This window comes from Muscardinus avellanarius (assembly GCF_963383645.1).
Source record: "Muscardinus avellanarius genome assembly, chromosome: 6".
In the NCBI taxonomy this organism is placed as follows: domain Eukaryota; kingdom Metazoa; phylum Chordata; class Mammalia; order Rodentia; family Gliridae; genus Muscardinus; species Muscardinus avellanarius.
In genome coordinates this window covers 43,009,913-43,028,289 of record NC_137791.1, presented here as the reverse complement: position 1 = coordinate 43,028,289, position 18,377 = coordinate 43,009,913, and the positions used below count along the sequence as shown (strand labels likewise).

Here is an 18,377-nt window from a genome sequence, read left to right as displayed (position 1 = left end):
TTGAACCCTGGAGCATTTTACCTGAGCTACACCCCCCAGCCCAGCTGTTTTAATATTCTGAAACAGGGTCTCACTAAGTTGCTGAGGCTGGACTGAAACCTGTGATTCTTCTGTCTCAGTCTCCAAGTACTGGGATTACAAGTGTTCGCCAATGCATCCAGCTAAAATAGTATTTTTTAATCGTAAATTGCTATGCAATTCCCAAAAGAAGGCAGAAACCATCCATGTCTAAGAGTTAGGTTTGCAGGCAAAGCAGAGTTATTTTTTAACACAAATCAGGAAAGCATATTAAATATAATACTACATCAAGTCACTGCATGGAACTTAACCCACATTGGCAAACAGGAAGGGTGATGCGGAGCCTCCTACGTTTAGCTACCACATATCGGGCCTCAGCCTGCAGCCCAGACTGACTCATACATTGTTTTCACATTCTCAGCTTCCACTAAACCACCAAGTTGTGTTTATAAAGTGGTAGGATGTAACTAAAACACTTTCACGTTAGGGTTTGGACGGTTTCCATTCAAGATAACAGATTGATGTTATTTGGATAAGTGTCTGGCAAGGTTCCCCCTACAGCAGGAAGGGCCTCCTGGGCTGCAAGAAAGCCTCACTTCTGGCATTTCTCCCCACCGGCTCTTCATCTACCTAATCCTGTCCAGAGGACGTTCCTTCTCTATTCCCTGCATGATGTCTTGGTGAATGCCATGTAGTTGATTTTGCACCGTTACAAAGCAATTAGCCCAGTAACATGAATAAAGGAACCCTGGCATACAGTGTCTTGATGCACAGTAGGGTGAAATGACTCTGAGATGGTCCCTTGCTCCTACACATCCTCAGAATGAACCTGAACAAATTAAACTCCACATAGAATTTAAACCTTTCTTTTAATTCCCTGCTTATCAAAAGATAGAATTACTAAGGCAAGAGAAAAAGAATACTAGAAGAATAAGCTTCCTACTAACTTCAAGACAAGAGACAAAAAAAGTCAGGCGTGGTGGTGCATACTTGTAATCCTAGTACTTGGGAAGATGAGACAGGAGGACCGCAGGTTTGCAGCCAGCCTTAGCTACTTAGTGAGGCCCTTTACAATTCAATGAGACCCTGTTCAAAATAAAGAATGAAATATTAGGGCTGGAAGTGTAGCTCAGAGGTAGAATACCCCCCGGGTTCAATCCCTAGTACTTCCACAAAAAAAGGGGGGGAGGCAAAAAAGTTAAACAAGACCACTACAAGAAGTAATCTGTCCTTCAGATGATGAGGCATTTAACCAGGTGTCACTACTGGACCAGCTAGAAGTGCTACACCCAAACTGTTCTACTCATTAGGACTGAAATAATTTAATATGAATGCTTGAAGGCAACCACATGTCACATCCAATCTAGGGTCTTACAAGAAAAGGGGGATGTCTGCCATTCTCATTTAAATAACATTTACACTATTTTAATTTGCTTTCTTTCTGCAAATTGTTTCTGACCAATCTTTACCTAACGTAATTGAAAATCTACACAGTATTATCCCATTATTCCAGGTGTCTTCATTGTGCAGCCTGTTAGAAAAACACATACCACCTAAATGAAAACCCACATTTATAGGAAATACAAATTTTATGTAATAAACTAAATTTATGTTAGCAAGGTAATTTGTTAAACCATGGAAAGGGTGCACAGTCTCAAGGCTATGGCTGACATTTATTTCTATGCCCTTAAGTCTGTCGCCAGGGGCTACACAGCCCTTATACTTACTCTTGCTTTGTATATAATCATTTTCATAGATATGGAGGGTATACAGAGAACTCAGAACATATCTAGAATACCTTTTTAATCTCTAACATCTCTAATCAAATGACTAGCTGTACTACATTTAATGATCATAAATAAATGCACATTGGCCAGGACCAGGGGTTCTGTGTTCAGGACCCCAGGCCGTATGTTTCTAGCTAAATCTCACTATTCGCAGGAAATAAAATAGAAAACACACCATCATCATCCTGTCTACATAATTCCTTTATATATTAAGAGTCATTTTTGCTTCAGTTGGGATATTAGTTTAGATACCAATGTACCTTTATCCATCAACTTTTGTTTTGGAAAGCCAAAAGCCAAGTGAAGTGAGGCAAATAAGCTTTTTATCCATTGGTAGAGGTTTATTTTTTTTATAGAAAGCTAGTTTCTGTCCTGTTTGTGAATTTCCAGAAGACAGTTATACCTTCCAGCCCCCAAATAATTTAAAAAATAAAAACAGAAGCCACGCATGGTGGCACACACTTGTAATCCCAGCATTTGGGAGGCTGAGATAGAAGGATTGTGCAGGTTTGAAACCAGCCTCAGCTACTTAGTGAGACCCTGTTTCAAAATAAAAAATAAAATATAGGGCTGGGGCTGGAGGTGTAGCTCAGAGGTAGAATGCCCCTGGGTTCAATTCCCAGTACTGCAAAAAAAAAAAAAAAAAAAAGGAAAAGATTATGGTCACATGATCCACAGCACACAGCACACTAGGCTTTCACTTGATCTCACTATCACACCTACGAATTCATTCTACTTTAAAATGTCTGTCATCCATCTATCCATCCATGAAGTACCTATCAAAACGGAAGCTACCAAATCAGTCTTGTTCATCAGCATATCAGTATCTAGTACAGCATTTGGCATACAGCACGTTCTTCCTTTTACTTGGAGAACAAAGGCCTTTAAAATCATTATTGTCTGGCAGTCTTACTTTGGAGATATGGACATAGTTTATAAAAGTCATACCTGGAAACAATCTGCCAGAGATTGTGTAATATGTTAATGGCAAAGCCAGGATTACTTGGAATCTTTATTCCCCACTCACATTCTCTATCCATTACACCACAGAGGTTCTTTTATCTACTACCCTGGGCAAGCTACATTACTGATGAGTAAGGTACAAAACCTTTGTGATCTAAACATCTTTTGGTTGGCTGCCTCACTCCCACTGTTCTTTGTCAGTAAGAGAATAGAAACCCTTCCATAAATATGCCTGGTTTATGCATCCTTCATTTAAGACTTTAGGAACAGAACCTAGGACAGAATTCAACAGCCATAGCCAAGAGCCAACTTATTATCTCATATGAGGGTCAGATTTTACAGAAGCCAAGCCACAAGTGTCAGCACCAGCTCTATTTCCATGGCTCAGCTACTGCCAAATCAAAGTCTACTAAATAGAGCTTCTGTGTGTAAGGGATTTATTATTATTATTATTTGGGGGGCTCTAAAGAGCAAATATTTTTTAAAAGAGCTTCTTCTGAGTTCATTAAAAAAGTAAATGTGAACTATGATGGGCACAAAACCATCTAAAACTGGATTGTGGTGATGGCGGCCCAACTATAAATTAGAAATCTTAAAATGAATAAATGTCATAAATTATTCTTCAATAACACTGTTTAAAATGTCTGAAACTGAATCAGGTTAGCTAAGCTACTTCTTTTCATAAGTAATCTAGCAATGAAGCTGCAAAAACATATTCAGGAGACAGAGGATCACAGGTTCAAAGTCAGCCTCAGCAACTTGGTGAGACCTTGCTTCAAAATAAAAAATACTTTTAAAAGGGCTAGGGTTGTAGCTCTTAGAGGTAGAAAGTCCTTGGGATCAACCCCTAGTACCAAAAAAAAAATGCAAAGATGCTCTGTACAATCACCAGATCCTATTAACTTCAGTCACATTTCACCTAAATAAAAGTTTTCCCTGTAACTTAGATCAAAATAACTTAGAGTAATATTAATATCTATAAAGAACCAACCTTCATATAACAACAAAAGATACTGACCAGTACAATTTCTACATGAATGATCTATAAGTGTGCTTATTTAAATTATTGCTATTAAATGTTTTAATTCAAAACCTGCCATTAATTAGCCATTGGGTTCTGAGCAAGTTACACAATATACCTAGGTCTCAGTTTTCCCACCTATATTACATGTCTCTGTGTACCACAATTAGAGTTAAATAGCATATAAGAAAAACTAATTATTATTTAAGCCTAGCCACTAATATGCCAGACTGTTTACATAAATTATAAAATATTGATGTCATTATTAATAAATTATTAAAATAGTATTAGCCTTTTTCACTGAGGAAATGGTACACAGAGGATCTCATTACTTTGACCAAGGTCACACAGTTGTTTAATAGTAGATCCACCAGGTGTGGTGGTGCACACTTGTAATCTCCGCGCTTGGGAGGTGGAGACAGGAGGATCGCGCAGGTTTGAAGCCAGCTTCGCTGGCTTAAGTGACCCTGTTTCCAAATAAAAATATAAAATAGATCTAGGAGTGTAGCCCAGAGGTACAAGGGTTCTATCCCCAGTAACACCAAAAAAAAAAAAAATCCAGGATTCCAATCCAGAATTATCCAGTTCTAAAACCCATATTCATTCCCTATTCCTCATAAGACTCTGAACATTTAAATCAGATATGGGCATGATTCCTAATCTTGCCTTAGTATGTTAACTATTTTCTCAGAATCCCAGTTTCCTCACCTACAAAAGTAAATTACTAGTATTTAATTCTATGAGTTGATAGGAAAATTAGTGCATCTCCTACAATTAGAAGCCATTCAATAGATAGTCTTTATCATCTCTCTCAGAGGTTCCTCCCTGTGTATTAAAAAAAATCTACAAATCTATTTAAAAATCCATAAATATGTAAAAAACAATCTATAGATTATCTCCTTATAGCCTACCTGAATAAACCTCACTGGAAATGAGTTCTATCAAAAGCAATGACAGTGAACACAAACAACACAGCATTACTTCTTTGCTATCAGCCCCTGGCTCTGTCACTGGGACTGTCAACAGGAGTGTCAACTTCAAGGGGTGGGCATCTGTCCACAGGAACTGAGCTGAGGTCACAGACTTGTCTCGCTCTGCCCTGCAAACAGATGTCTGGGTGACAACTCTTAGTCACTGTGAAACATGGGTAGAGCCATACCAGGTGGGAAGTGCCATATCCCCTTTCTAATCCTCTCAATCAGCCTGTTCATTCCCTACAATACCTCACTGAGAAGGATTCAAAACAGTCTTCTCCAAATTACTATTTTCAACGTAATGCCTTTTCTTGATGATGTCCGATGATTCCACAAGCTGAAGGATTTTCTTCACAGTGGTAAGAAACCTACTTGATTCTGTGTACAGGAATGCATACCTTCAAAGGATTACCTCTCAAGTAGCCAGGTAAAAACTGATGTAATGTGGAGCTCTAGTGGTGGCAAGGAAGTAAAGCAGCTATTAGTGAAAGCCAAAGAAAAGCCAAGGAAATGACCATTATTATACCACATTAAGATGAAAAAGAGTCCAAAGTAATCTTCTAAAAGAATATAAGGCAAATTCTAAGTGTAAAAGCTTTCTCCAAGATTACAAGTTAGACTTTAATAACTAGCCTGCATTGAAAATTATTAAGCAGTATTATCATCGTAGAAAATAGAACTCAGTTCTATAGAAGCCGGTGTTCTACTTTGTACCAAGTTCATGAACATCCTATTAAACACTAGCTACTTTTCACACTACTACCCAAAGTACTGTTTACAAAAAAAATGCTGAAGCCAGGCATGGTGGCACACACTTGTAATCCCAGCATTCGGGAGGCTGAGACAGGAGGATATGGGTTCACAGACAACTTTAGCTACTTAGTGAGGCCCTTTGCAACTCAGTGAGACCCTGTTTCAAAATAAAGAATAAAAAATAGGACTGGGGTGTTGCTTGGAGGTAGAATGCCCCGGGTTCCATTCCCAGTACACACACACCAAAAAAAAAAAAATGCTGGACTCCAAATGGTGTGATCAGTGAAGTCCTGTACCATACCAACTGTCCTGGGAATTTAAACAATCCCTACAGGCTGATGAGGTTGTTGCAAGTTCATTCCTGAAGGAGAAAGTGCCTTCCTTGAATATCTGATTTCTGAGGTCCTTGCCAACCTAAAACAACTAAGAAAGAAACCTAGAATGTCAAATGGTAACTCTTTGTTTTCTAAATGTATAATCTTCTCAATCAAAAGCCTTCATTGAAAAAATATAGTTCCATTATGGTCAATATAATGGACTATAAATAGTAGACATTTTGTGCTGCACAACCTGGAATTGACATTGAAAATTTCTAAACATGGTGTTTAGCTTAGCTGTGTCAAAAATAAGTTACCATGAGAGAGGGAAAAAGTCAGAACATGAGAAAATACAGAAACTACTCTCTCCATGTATTATATCACTTAATATTGAGGATATGCTCTGAGAATTATATTATTAGATGATTTTTATTATTGGGCAAACATTATAGTATACTTACACAATCTAGAAAGGTGATATCACTAGGCAATATAATATTTTTATGCTTGGGATTGAACCCAGAAGCCTTCTGTCTCTGAACTACAGCCCCATCCCTTTTTATTTTTCATTTTGAAACAGGGTCTGATGGGACTTCCATCATATATGTGGTTTGTTGTTGACTGAAACATTATGTAGCATGTGACTAAATAGATATCCAAGTATTGTGTCCTTAAACTTCAAATGTAAGAGACGTGCTTTTTATGCATGATAATAAAAAGCATCTCAAAATTCATGAGGTTTTTATGGCTTAAATCATTGAATTTCTAGATTTTTATTCCAAAGTTCACATTCTGAGAGTTTTTGTTAAATGTATAGCTGAGAATCAAGCCTCAAAGGTTTGTGAATGAAGCTTTAATGATTACCCAGGGAGCTTTATTCATTATGTTTCTCTTCTCCATTCTTCCAGTATGATGGAAATAATATAATAGAACTATTACTATATAACTATTGCTAGTAATATGTAATTATATAATAAAACATAGCAATATAGTTGCCTGAAACTGCACAGAAAGATAAAAATGTAAGATCTTTTTCTGAGAAAGTGATATTTGTAAAGGGAAGCTCAAGAATTCATTTCCTTCTAATAGTTACCTTTAGCTTAGAGGATATGAGAGAGAACCTTTTTGATAGAATAGAAAAAGAGCAGGCAAGGAAGTGAGGGTGGTTTGCTAACATAATCTAATATACCAAAAGGCACGAACAGAAACCTGTGTTAACAACATCAGGGAATTCAGGATCTAACAGTTCTGCACACTTTTCACCAAAGATATTAAAATAATAAAATCAAAGAATGCTTTCAATCTGTGAACCTAAGAACTTTATACATCTTGCCTGTACACCATTTTTCATGGTGATTATCTCTATCTCTCTTTTTCTGCAATAGGCCTTGGTATGCTGCTTAAAATAATATTTGGGGATTTGCCATCCTTTTGACTAAGACACATTGATTTTATTAAAACAAGTTGGGTCTGCATCCTTTCTTTACTATTACTACAGGTAGACTTGACAGACACAGAACCTTTGTTTTCAAAGGCTTTGCTCAGGAAGAAACCTTGTTAAGTAAGTCCCATTTTACCTGCTGGGCAGTTGCACTCGGAAGGTGCTTCTCTTGCAATTCTGATTTTAGCCATATGTTCATAGGATTTCTGTAGGAAAAGAGGTATTAACAATCATCAGCAGCACTGCAGAGAAATGGATTCTTTAGGAACTCTGGCCATACACCCAACTTGATAAGCTGCATAACTCAGTACATATGTATTTGGACCTTAGTCAAAAGGTAACAGTACCCAAGCCCTAAAAAAAGAAAATGACCACCGACATGGTATCAAGACTGCTGGATTTGCACAACATCTCTCTCCGTTCCACCACCTCCTCCCTCAGCCCAAGTGTGAGCAATGCAAACGCTAGGCAGTAACATGCTGTAGTTCTAGGTGAGCGGTGGTTGACCAGTTATAGCCAGGATTCTGTACATGAAGGTCAACTGCTTTATCACGTTATGCTGAACCACCACCTCTGTTGGAAGAGTAACTTCCCCACACCTAACCAGCCCGAATGCCATCCCTAAGCATAATGGAGACTCCTTTCAGCTCTCAACTACAGTGGCTCTGCATTCATAAACACACGGGCACTGCAGCCTTCATCAAAGATAAAACTACTTTTTAAATCAATTTTAGACTTTTACTATGAAAAGATTCAACGGATGAAATTATTGGTTTTATATCATATATATGGTTATTTCACTTTTAGGAGTGATTATCTTTTGTATGTAACACCTTGGGCCCTAAGCTTCTTATAACATCTGAAGAATATAACAGATGTTGTCTCTGCCACGAATACTCGTCACACAACAGAGAGAAAAAAAATCATATGAGACTTCAAAAGACTAAAGAAATAAAATGCCCCACCACTACTCTGGCCGCCCCCCGCCCCTTTAGACCTCCACGCAAATTTAGTATGCCAACATTAAGGAAGAGGGAGGAAAGGTAACATACAGACTTGGCGCTATCAAGAGACATGCGCATCCACATGTGCACAGTGAGCCCAACGCGGGCACTTAATGCAGGGCGCACAGCCACTCCAGGTGTGCACAGCAAGGGTAGAGGCTAGCCCTGCACACGGACTCACGCCTGTGCAAACACCCAACCTCTCGCACCTCAGCCAGAAGTCGCTCCACTTTCTCCTGCACCATGGCCTTCAGCTGATCCAGGGTTTCAGGCAGCAGAGGAACGGAAGGAGCTCCTTTGGTGGCTTCCAGAGCAGCAATCCTTGCCTGGAGGTCGTTGGTTTTCACCCCAAGGTACAGGCAAGAAATCACGGCCACCACCGATAAGAGGGTCGCGAGGACGGCGCACAGGGGCACGGCGCGCGCCCCGCGCTGCCCGGAGGGGCCCCGGTCCTCGGACCCAGGCTCCGGCCCCCCTCCTTTCCCCGCCTGCTTCTTCACCAGCATTGTGGCTGGGTGGGCTGCCTCAGCTTCGCGGCCGCCCTCTACTTGCTTTGATAATCTCAGAAGGAGAGAAAAAAGATGATTCCTCCAAAGTTCAGGCTCTGTGGCTACACTAGTTGGTGGAGTGGGAGCCTGGGCGTGGAGATGGACCTGCCCGGTGCTCAGCGTCCAGACCAGCAGGCGTGGACCATCCTCCGCTTCCTTCTCTCCTAGCTGAGCGTGAAATGCCCTCAGTTCGGGGACTGAGTGGCGATGGATAAAAACCGAAATAAAACCCACCCAGACCGCTCTCCAGACCCCCGGAGAAGCGACGCCCCTTCCGAGGTCCCCGCAGCGGCCGCCGCCCGCCCTCTCCACCGGCTCCGGACCTGTTGCGTCCGTCAGCTGCCTTATTTCTACTTATATTCTACCTATTCGGTGTCTTTCCACACGCCGACCTGTTTCCCACCTGGATTCAGTTCAAGGCAAAAAGGCTGAGCGACACCGCGCGAGCGCAGCCCCAGACGGGTGGCTAAGGGGACGAGGAGAGAGAAAGACGAAATAGCCCGGGAGCGAACGCAAGTCGCGGCCGCCCGAAGTGTCTCCGCAGCCTCGCGTGTGCGAGCCTTAAATACCCTGCGGGATGCTCGGTGAGTGAGCGCGCGCTCGGAGGCCCCGCCCCGCCCAGGCGCCCCCCCCCGCGCCGCTGCCTGATTAGCATAATGTATTCACCTTCGCCCAGCCCGCCGGACCCCCGCGGGGGCGGAGCGCGGGGCGAGCTGAGCGGGACGTCGTGCATTAGCATAATATATGCAAATCGCTGGAGCCGCCACACTCATTGGAGAGGAGCTTGGCGGCCCCGCCCCCTCGACGGAGTAACTTGGGTGTACCCTAAGGCCACCTCTGGCCGCCCCGGGCGAAGCCAGGTCCGACCAGGGGAGAGGCGCCACTCTGGCTTAAAGTGGCTCAGCCCAGCACTCCCTTTTATCCCGATTAAAATGGAAAGATGGCCTCCAGAAGGGAAGGAGTGAAGCCTGACGCTCTTGGCTCCGGACCCCCACTCAAAAGCAGCCGCGGGAGCTCGTCCTATCTTAGCCCCAGTGCAGCCTTTCCCTCCTCCCTCGCTCACCAAGTGTCCAGGGAAACCAAGGCTGGCTGACGCCCTGTTACCCTTCCCCACTTCCCACGGCCTCCGCAGCTACCCCGACGGGAAGTTTTCTCTCCCCTCCCCCACTTTCCTTCCGTCTTGATGATGCGGGGTCTACCTGCAACCTGGGTTCCTAGTCTGGACTAGGGTGCTAATGCGTTTTCCTGATTCTCTGTTTTGTGGAATTGAAAAGGAGTGTTGAGGCACACACGTTTCCCAGGATTTAGGGATGAAATGAAGAATGAGGTCAGTTTTTCCTCTTCCCTGACTCTCTCACAGTTCCCTCTGGATCAAATTACAGGATCTCTGATAGGATTTTTGAAAGTTCGTAACAAGTAGCATTTTGCATCTGACTTACTCTCTTCTCCAAAGGCTCCTTCATCTCCTCCTTCCCACATATTTTCCTGTTCTCCTTAAACCCACCTCAAGTCATTGATCGCTATTGTGAGCCATCAACAAAATACTTAAACTGATCTTCCTCATACGTGTAAACAGATATAATGTATATTGCTAGGATGAAGTGTGGTGAAGACATTTCAAAATCATTAAAGGATGAAACAGACAACATGGGAGGAAACCTTCGTGCGTTTTGCTGTAAAATTGAAACCACAATTCCTTTTATTAGTGCATTATATTCATACATCATATTGGAGTAAAAAACTTGTGTGGACATACATGCACACATCACTGATTTAACCCCTACCCAGTTCCCACCCCATTGCCTCCCCATCCCTCCTTCCCTTGTTTGGATTAGTGGTTGACTTCGATATGTTTAAGTACATTGTGTGTTTTAGAGAATTTCTTTCTTCCCCTCTCCCATTCCCTCATTTAGGTTGTCTTGTTTGCTCCTCTATAGAATTTCCTTTTTCATCTAGAGTTCCTCCTTTGACCCATTTCCCGTTAGCTTTCACATATTAGGGAAAGCATCTGATTTCTTATTTTTTTGTGATTGACTAATCTCACTTAGCATAATGTCCTCCAGTTCCATCCATTTCCCTGAAAATGATGTAATTGAGGGGTTTTTTTGATGGCTGAGTAAAATTCCATTGTGTACATATCCCACAATTTTGTAACCCATTCATCTATTGATGGACATCTTGGCTGGTTCCATAGTTTAGCTATGGTGAATTGTGCAGCTATGAACATAGATACACATGCATTAGTCTGGTAGTTTGGTTTCTTTTCTTTTGGGTAGATACCCAACAGTGGTATTGCTGGATCAAATGGTAGATTTGTTCCCATTCTTCTGAGGATTCTCCATACTGTTTTCCAAGTGGTTGCACTAATTTGCAATCCCATCAACAATGTCTTAGAGTTCCCACTTCTCCACATCCTCGCCAGCATTTGTTGTTTGTATTTTGAATGATGCCATTCTAGTTGGAGTTAGGTGAAATCTCAGGGTAGTTTTGATTTGCGTCTCTCTGGCTGCCAGTGATGTTGAGCATTTTTTTCATGCATTTATTGGCCATTTGAAATTTCTTCTTTCATAAAATTTCTATTTAGTTCGCTTGCCCATTTTGTTATTGGATGCTTTGTTTTCTTAATGTTGAGTTGCTTGAGTTCTCTGTATATTCTAGATATGAGTCCTCTATCAGAGGTATAAGTGGCAAAAATCTCCCATTCTGTTGGCTCTTGATTGAGGTTCTTGACAGTTTCCTTAGCTGAACAGAAGCTCTTCAGTTTCATGCAATCCCATGTGTTGATCCGCCTTTTAATTTGTTGTGCCTTTGGGGACTTATTGAGAAAGTATTTATCTGTGCCTGTGTTTTGCAGTGTTGGTCCTATTGCCTCTTCAAGGAGCTTCAAGGTTTCTGGTTTGATTTCCATGTCTTTGATCAATCTTGAATCGACTCTTGTGCAGGGTGAGAAAGTGGGATTAATTTCCAATTTTTTGCATATGATTATCCAGTTTTGCCAACACCATTTGTTGAAGAGGCTACCTTTATTCCAGTATATGTTTTTGGCCCCTTTGTGAGAAATCAATTGGCTGAAAGTGTGTGGACTTGTTTCTCGGACTTCTATTCTGCTCCATTGGTCTATGTATCTGTTTTTGTGCCAGTACCATGCTGTTTTTATTACAATGGCTTTGTAGTATAGTTTAAAGTCAGGTATTGTGATTCCTCCTGCGTGGTTTTTGTTGCTGAGAACTACCTTGGCTATTCTGAGCTTTTTGTTATTCCAAATAAATTTAAGGACTGATTTTTCTATGTCTGTGAGGAATGATCTTGGTAGTTTAATGGGCATTGCGTTGAATCTGTAGATCACTTTTGGGAGGATGGCCATTTTAATGATATTTATTCTGCCAATCCATGAACATGGAATATCTTTCCATCTTCTAAGATCTTCTTCGATTTCTTTTTCAATGTTTTATAATTTTCTTTGTAGAGATATTTTACCTCCTTGGTTAAGTTTATTGCTAAGTATTTAATTTTTTTGTAGGAGATTCTGAGTAGAAGTGTTTTCTGAATTTCTTTTTCAGTGAATTTATGGTTGGTCTACAGGAAAGCTTCTGGTTTTATAAGACTGATTTTGTATCCAGACACTTTGCTGAATTTATTGATCAGTTCTATAAGCCTCTTGGTTGAGTTTGTTGGGTTTTCTAAATATAGTATCAAGTCATCTGCAAATAGTGAAAGTTTTAGTTCTTCTTTTCCTATTTGTACTCCTTTGATTTCCTTTTCTTGCCTTATTGCTCTGGCTAGAGTCTCTAGTACTATATTGAAGAGAAGTGGTGATAATGGACATCCTTGTCTGGTTCCTGTTTTTAGGGGGAATTCTTTTGAAGTTTTTCCCCATTTAATATGATGTTGGCGGTGGGCTTATTGTGGATTGCCTTAATGATGTTGAGATATGTTCCTTCTAATCCAATTCTCTGCAGTGTTTTTATCATAAATGGATGTTGGATTTTATCAAATGCTTTTTCCGCATCTATTGAAATGATCATGTGTTTTTGTCTTTGATTCTGTTTATATGATGAATTACATGAATTGATTTTTGTATGTTGAACCAGCCTTGCATCCCTGGGATAAACCCTACCTGGTCACAGTGTATGATTTTCTTGATGTGGTTTTGAATGCGTGTCGCTAGTATTTTGTTTAATAGTTTTGCATCTAAGTTCATCAGAGGTATAGGCCTGTAGTTTTCCTTCCTTGAACTATCTTTATTCGGTTTGGATTTTAGTGTGATGTTAGCTTCATAGAATGTCCTCTGTAACTATTCCATATTGTTTTTCACAGGTTTTTCTCTACCTGTCTTCTCAATGTTTGTGCTCCTTGGGTGTCTGTCTTATATTCTCTTCTGTTCCAATTCTATTCTCACTGGTAGAATTCTCAATAACCTATTTTTGTTTTTGTTTTGTACTAGCGATTGAACTCAGTGGCATTCTACCTCCTAGCTACACTCCCAGCCTTGTTAATTTTCTTTTTAGACAGAGTCTCCATAAGTTTCTGAGAGTGTTGCTAAGTTGGCAAGGCTGCCCTTGAACATGCAACAGCTAATTACCATCTTTACACTCATGAATCATTTATTTATTTATTCGTTTATTTATTTGGTGGTACTGGGGTTTCTGGCAACCCTTCTACCTCCTGGCTACACTCCCAGACATATTTACTTTTTATTTGAAAACAGGTCTCTTAAGCCAGCGAGTCTGGCTTCGAACCTGCACGATCCTCCTGTCTCCACCTCCCAAGCACAGGGATTACAAGCGTGCACCACCACGCCCGGCATTATACTCATGAATCATAAATTCATATAGTAAGCCCAAATCCCCTGAGCCTCAGACTCATATAGCCCAGTGTCCGTTTGCCATCCTCATTCAGATATTCCACTCCCAATTCCAACGTAACCTACTTCTTACCTCCAAAATCTGTTCTTTATCCCACTTCCCATCACAGTATGGAGTTCCCAGGCACTCAGTGTCCCCAAGCCAACACACACACACACACACACACACACACACACACACACACACACACACCTGACTTTCCCCTTGCCCTCTTCATTGTCCTTACCATGAAAATCTTCCTTCTCCCAAGCCCCCCACCTCCACTACCTGGTACTGCAATAACTCCAGCTTCAGAGCTCATTCTTCCCCCTCACTCTCCCCATTGAGAAAAAAGAACTTTGATATTGGGCAAGACACGACTCTTAAAATTTCATTAGAAAACCCGTTTTTCATCTTGAATAATAGGTCACACGTTTACTTTGGAGGACGCAGCATTATTGTAGCATGCTCTGTGGAAATGGTCATGAGGAGGCCCACTTGCAAGCTCTCAGAACTATCAAATCTGAGCAGAGAGATAAGAGTTGGAATCTTGTGGATTTGGGACCTTTATCCAAAGGATTAGGTTTGCTTTATGTCTTTGGTGGGCACAATACCTCAGAAATGCCCTAGCCATTAGCACTAAGATTTCAAACCCCGCAGATTCTCTGCATCATGCACAAAGAATGCATGGATTAACAAAGCTCTGGGAGTTTGAACTTGTGTTGTTCTGTAGATCCATCAGAGCATGGTTATTTTGGTTTCTATGTGGAGAAGGATTCAAAAAAGGTAAAAATAGCTCTAAAACAGCCCTAGTCCAGCTGACTCCAATTTGCCTACAACTGATAACAATAGCAGTAAAAGGCAGACAGCTGGTCCAAAAACAGGTATGCAATGGGAAGAATAAGGCACCATTCCCACCCCAGATGGCCATGTCTTAATCTCTAAAACCTGTGACTATGTTGCCTTATATTAGATTTGCAGACGTATGCTAATGGTCTTGAGATGGGAGGTTTTCTTCAGTTAGGTAGATGGGCCCAATGTGAACACAAGGGTCCTTAGTCTCAGAGGGAGAGGAGATGAGGTAACAGAAACCAGGGTCAGTGATGAGAATGCTGCTTTGCAGATTGAGAACGGTCACAAGCCAAGGAATGTGGGCAGCTCTAGAAGCTGGAAAAGATGAGGACAGAGCCCTCTCCTACAAGTGCTGGAGAAAGGCAGCACTCAGACACCTGGATTTTAGGATTTCTGAATGTCAGAACTATAGTTAATAAGTCTGTGTTATTTTTAAACCATGATGTCTGTGATCATCTATTACAACAGCAAAAGGAAACTAGTATAATCAAAATCACAAGAAATGAACCTTCTGCTGCAAAGATAGAACCCCCACAATGCCTTATAACTCAAGCAGGATGTACAAATCTCTTGTTTCTCAAGTATTTGTACATTTCTATTTCATTGACATGCTCCCTGGGAAAGAATTGGAGTGCATGCCTTTTCTGATGTCATGTAAAATTAGGATGCCCTCGACAGAGGCATATTAAACTGAATACAATATGTTTTATTTTCTTGATGCTTACCATTTGTACAACTCAAAAACAAACAACCAGCCAAGCAGCACAGTCACTGTGCTCTCAACTATCCTCCCACTGAGGCTAGCCCAGGCAGGATCGTGACCCGATTCAGCATCACCACGGGTGCTACCCATACCAATCTTCAGATCACCAGGGGGAAAAAAGAAAAGAAAGAAAGTCACCAGGAAAAAAAAGAAAGAAGAGAAAGAGTTCTGACGGAGAGGTCTTAGCAGGAAGCTAAAGTGGAAAAGAACGTCTGGGTAAACAAAAAGACACACGTGATAAAATAGGAGAAATCTATTTTCTAAGAGAGTACAAGTGTTAGTTTTTTTTTTTAATAAGGCATAATCTCCTAACTCATCCAAAAGGCGATCAATAAAAGAGAGCATAAATGTGAGGAACTTACAAATATTTCAAATTTTGATGTGTATTTAGAAAGATATTGGCCAAAGTGAGTTAGTTGCTAGGGTAATCATGTTTGGCTTCCTTTAGGTAGCTATTAGTTACATTAAAGAAAAATATTTCACTTTGGTTCAAAATTCTTTTCTTGTGCCATTATTTTTTGAAGCTGATTATGTTTCTAAAACCACAGCTCCAACCAGTGCTCGCCACCAAAGTTATCAAACAGAAGCAACTGTCTGAGGGGATTTGTGGTCTTCTTTGTACATCCACACCACCTGTTGTGTTCTCTAAGTACCTTAATAAAGAAAATGCTTGAATAAATTATGTGTGGTATTACATGTGCTCTTTTATAAACTTCAGAGGAGAGGATGATCTCACAGAACACCTTTTAGGCACCGTTTCCTACGGGCCAGGGAACAGGCAGTGTAGAACGAAGCGCACTGAAGCTTACGAGACGGGGTTCTCTCACCGCCAGGCAAACTTTAATAAAACGCAAACAAATTACAAATATTGTTTGGAGCAGAAGAGCAGAAAAGAAGGATTTGGCACTTAGTGACAGCTGAAAAATTCCCTTTCAGACAGATCAAGGAATGGATCCCATTTATACAAGCCTGGTTAAGCAAGGGCCTTACAACTGTATGAATCCAATCATCTGGACCGAGCACACGCGCTCCGAGATCCCAGTCCTCTGTGCAGTCAGTTATATGTTTGTTGTTCTGTTTTATTTGAAGGGAGGAGGTGAACATTTTTTCTCAAACCTCAGATAACAAGGTACTAACCCCACTCAATGGGTTGTTCCCCAAATTTGCCAGTAACATCGTTACTTCAAATAAAAGGCAACTTTTCTTTGAACTTAACCAAATCAACCTCTTTGTGTAATGCTGTGTAGGCAAACCATGTTTGTGTGATTGGGTCTGCTCATGGTTAAGAGCACACTCCAAAGCCAAGCTGCCTGGGTTCATTATTGAGCTCTACCACTTAACAACCGTGGGACTTTGAGTGAATTACTCACTTTTCTGTGCTTCAGTTTTTTCTTTACAAGTTAGGGATAATAACACTTAACTATTGGGATCTTTTCCTGTGAATAAATGGGACAGGCTGTGAAGGGATTACAGCGCTTGGTAGATAGTAAGTGCCATACACATTTTAGCTCTTCTTGATGCCCTCACTACTTATGACTTTAAACATGTTCGTTTATTGACCCATAGACACTGGAAGGCAAGAACAATGCATGCTCTTCACCTGCAGGGCACCTATAGCTCTTAACCATGATTGCGGTTGTATTTCAGTTTATTAGAACAGAGTAGCATCAAAGTAACCTTTCAGCTATTGCATAATTTGAAGAATTCCCTATGCCAGGAAACAGTTGATGTGTTCTATATCATTTGGATTCACCTATTCTAGGACTTCATTGAAATAAGAGCATATAACTTAGCAAGACCCTGTTTCAAACTAAAAAATAAAATGGGGCTGGGAATGTTGCTTGGAGGTAGAATATCCCTGTGTCCAAATCCCAGTACCACAAGAAAGAAAAAACATACAATACATATTCTTGCGTGTTTAGCATGTATGCACGTGTGTGTGTGCACGCGCGCGCATGTGTTTTACTGAGGATTGAACCCAGAGACATTCTACCTCTGAGATACACCCCTAGCCCTATTTTCTTTTCTTTTCTTTTTTTTTTTTTTTAGATACTGAGGATGGAACTCAGGGGCTTCTACTTCTGAGCTACATCCCCAGCCCTATTTTTTACTCTTTACTTTTTGAAACAGGGTCTCACTGAGTTGCAACGAGCCTTGCTCAGTAGCTGAGGCTGTGAACCGCGACCCTCTAGTCTCCGCCTTCCGAATGCTGGGATTACAAGCATGTGCCACCACACCTGGCCCCCTAAGCCCTATTTTATATTTTACTTTTTTTTTTTGGTGGTGGTACTGGGGTTCCTGGAAGCCCTTCTACCTCTGGGCTACACTCCCAGACCTATTTTTACATTTTTATTTGGAAACAGGGTCTCCTAAGCCAGTGTGCGCGGCTGGCTTCGAACCTGCGCGATCCTGTCTCTGCCTCCCAAGCGCGGGGATTACAAGCGTGCGCCACCACGCCCGGCTATATTTTACTTTGAAATGGGGCCTCACTAAGTTGCAAAGATCCTTTAAGTTCCTGAGTCTGGCCACCAACAGAAGATCCTGTCTCAGCCTCCCAAGTACTGGGATAACAGGCTACACTACCACGCCCTACTTACATTTAGCATCTTTTGCTCAACATAATGTTTTTGAGATTTACCCATAATTTAGTATGTAGCAGTATTTTCATTTTTATTGTAGAGTAATATTTTATTGTTGAATATAACACAACTTGTTTATTTGTTTATTGGTAAACACTTGGATGGTTTCCAATATTTTGCTATACAAATAAAACTGCTATGGATTTTCATGCACACATCTTTCTTTTTATTTTGCATACTTAAAAATATAAAGAATAGCTTCATTTTATTTATAAAAGACAAAGTAGCTAAAACACTTGTTACAAAGAAGTACAGAAAAAGGATATGGTTCTATCAGATATTGATATTTTATAAAGTTATAATCAGCCGGTGTAGTGGCACACGCTTGCAATCCCAACATTTGGGAGGCAGAGACGGGAGGATCACTGTTTGTGGCCAGCCTCAGCTACTTAGTGAGGCCCTTTCCAACTCAGTGAGACCCTGTTTCAAAATAAAGAATAAAAAAATAGGGAT

At 41.0% G+C, this 18,377-nt stretch overlaps 1 protein-coding gene across 1 annotated transcript in view; it reads right to left on the bottom strand.

Annotated features, from left to right (window-relative positions):
- COL25A1 (collagen type XXV alpha 1 chain) overlaps window positions 1–8,784 on the bottom strand; it is a gene marked incomplete at both ends in the record, with an annotated part of 482,772 nt that extends 473,988 nt beyond the window's left edge. The window contains 2 exons of the mRNA XM_080697535.1: window positions 7,411–7,480; window positions 8,488–8,784. Of these exons, the coding sequence (XP_080553661.1) occupies window positions 7,411–7,480; window positions 8,488–8,784 (367 nt within the window). The remainder of the gene's footprint in view (window positions 1–7,410; window positions 7,481–8,487) is intronic.
- Window positions 8,785–18,377: the final 9,593 nt, after the last annotated feature.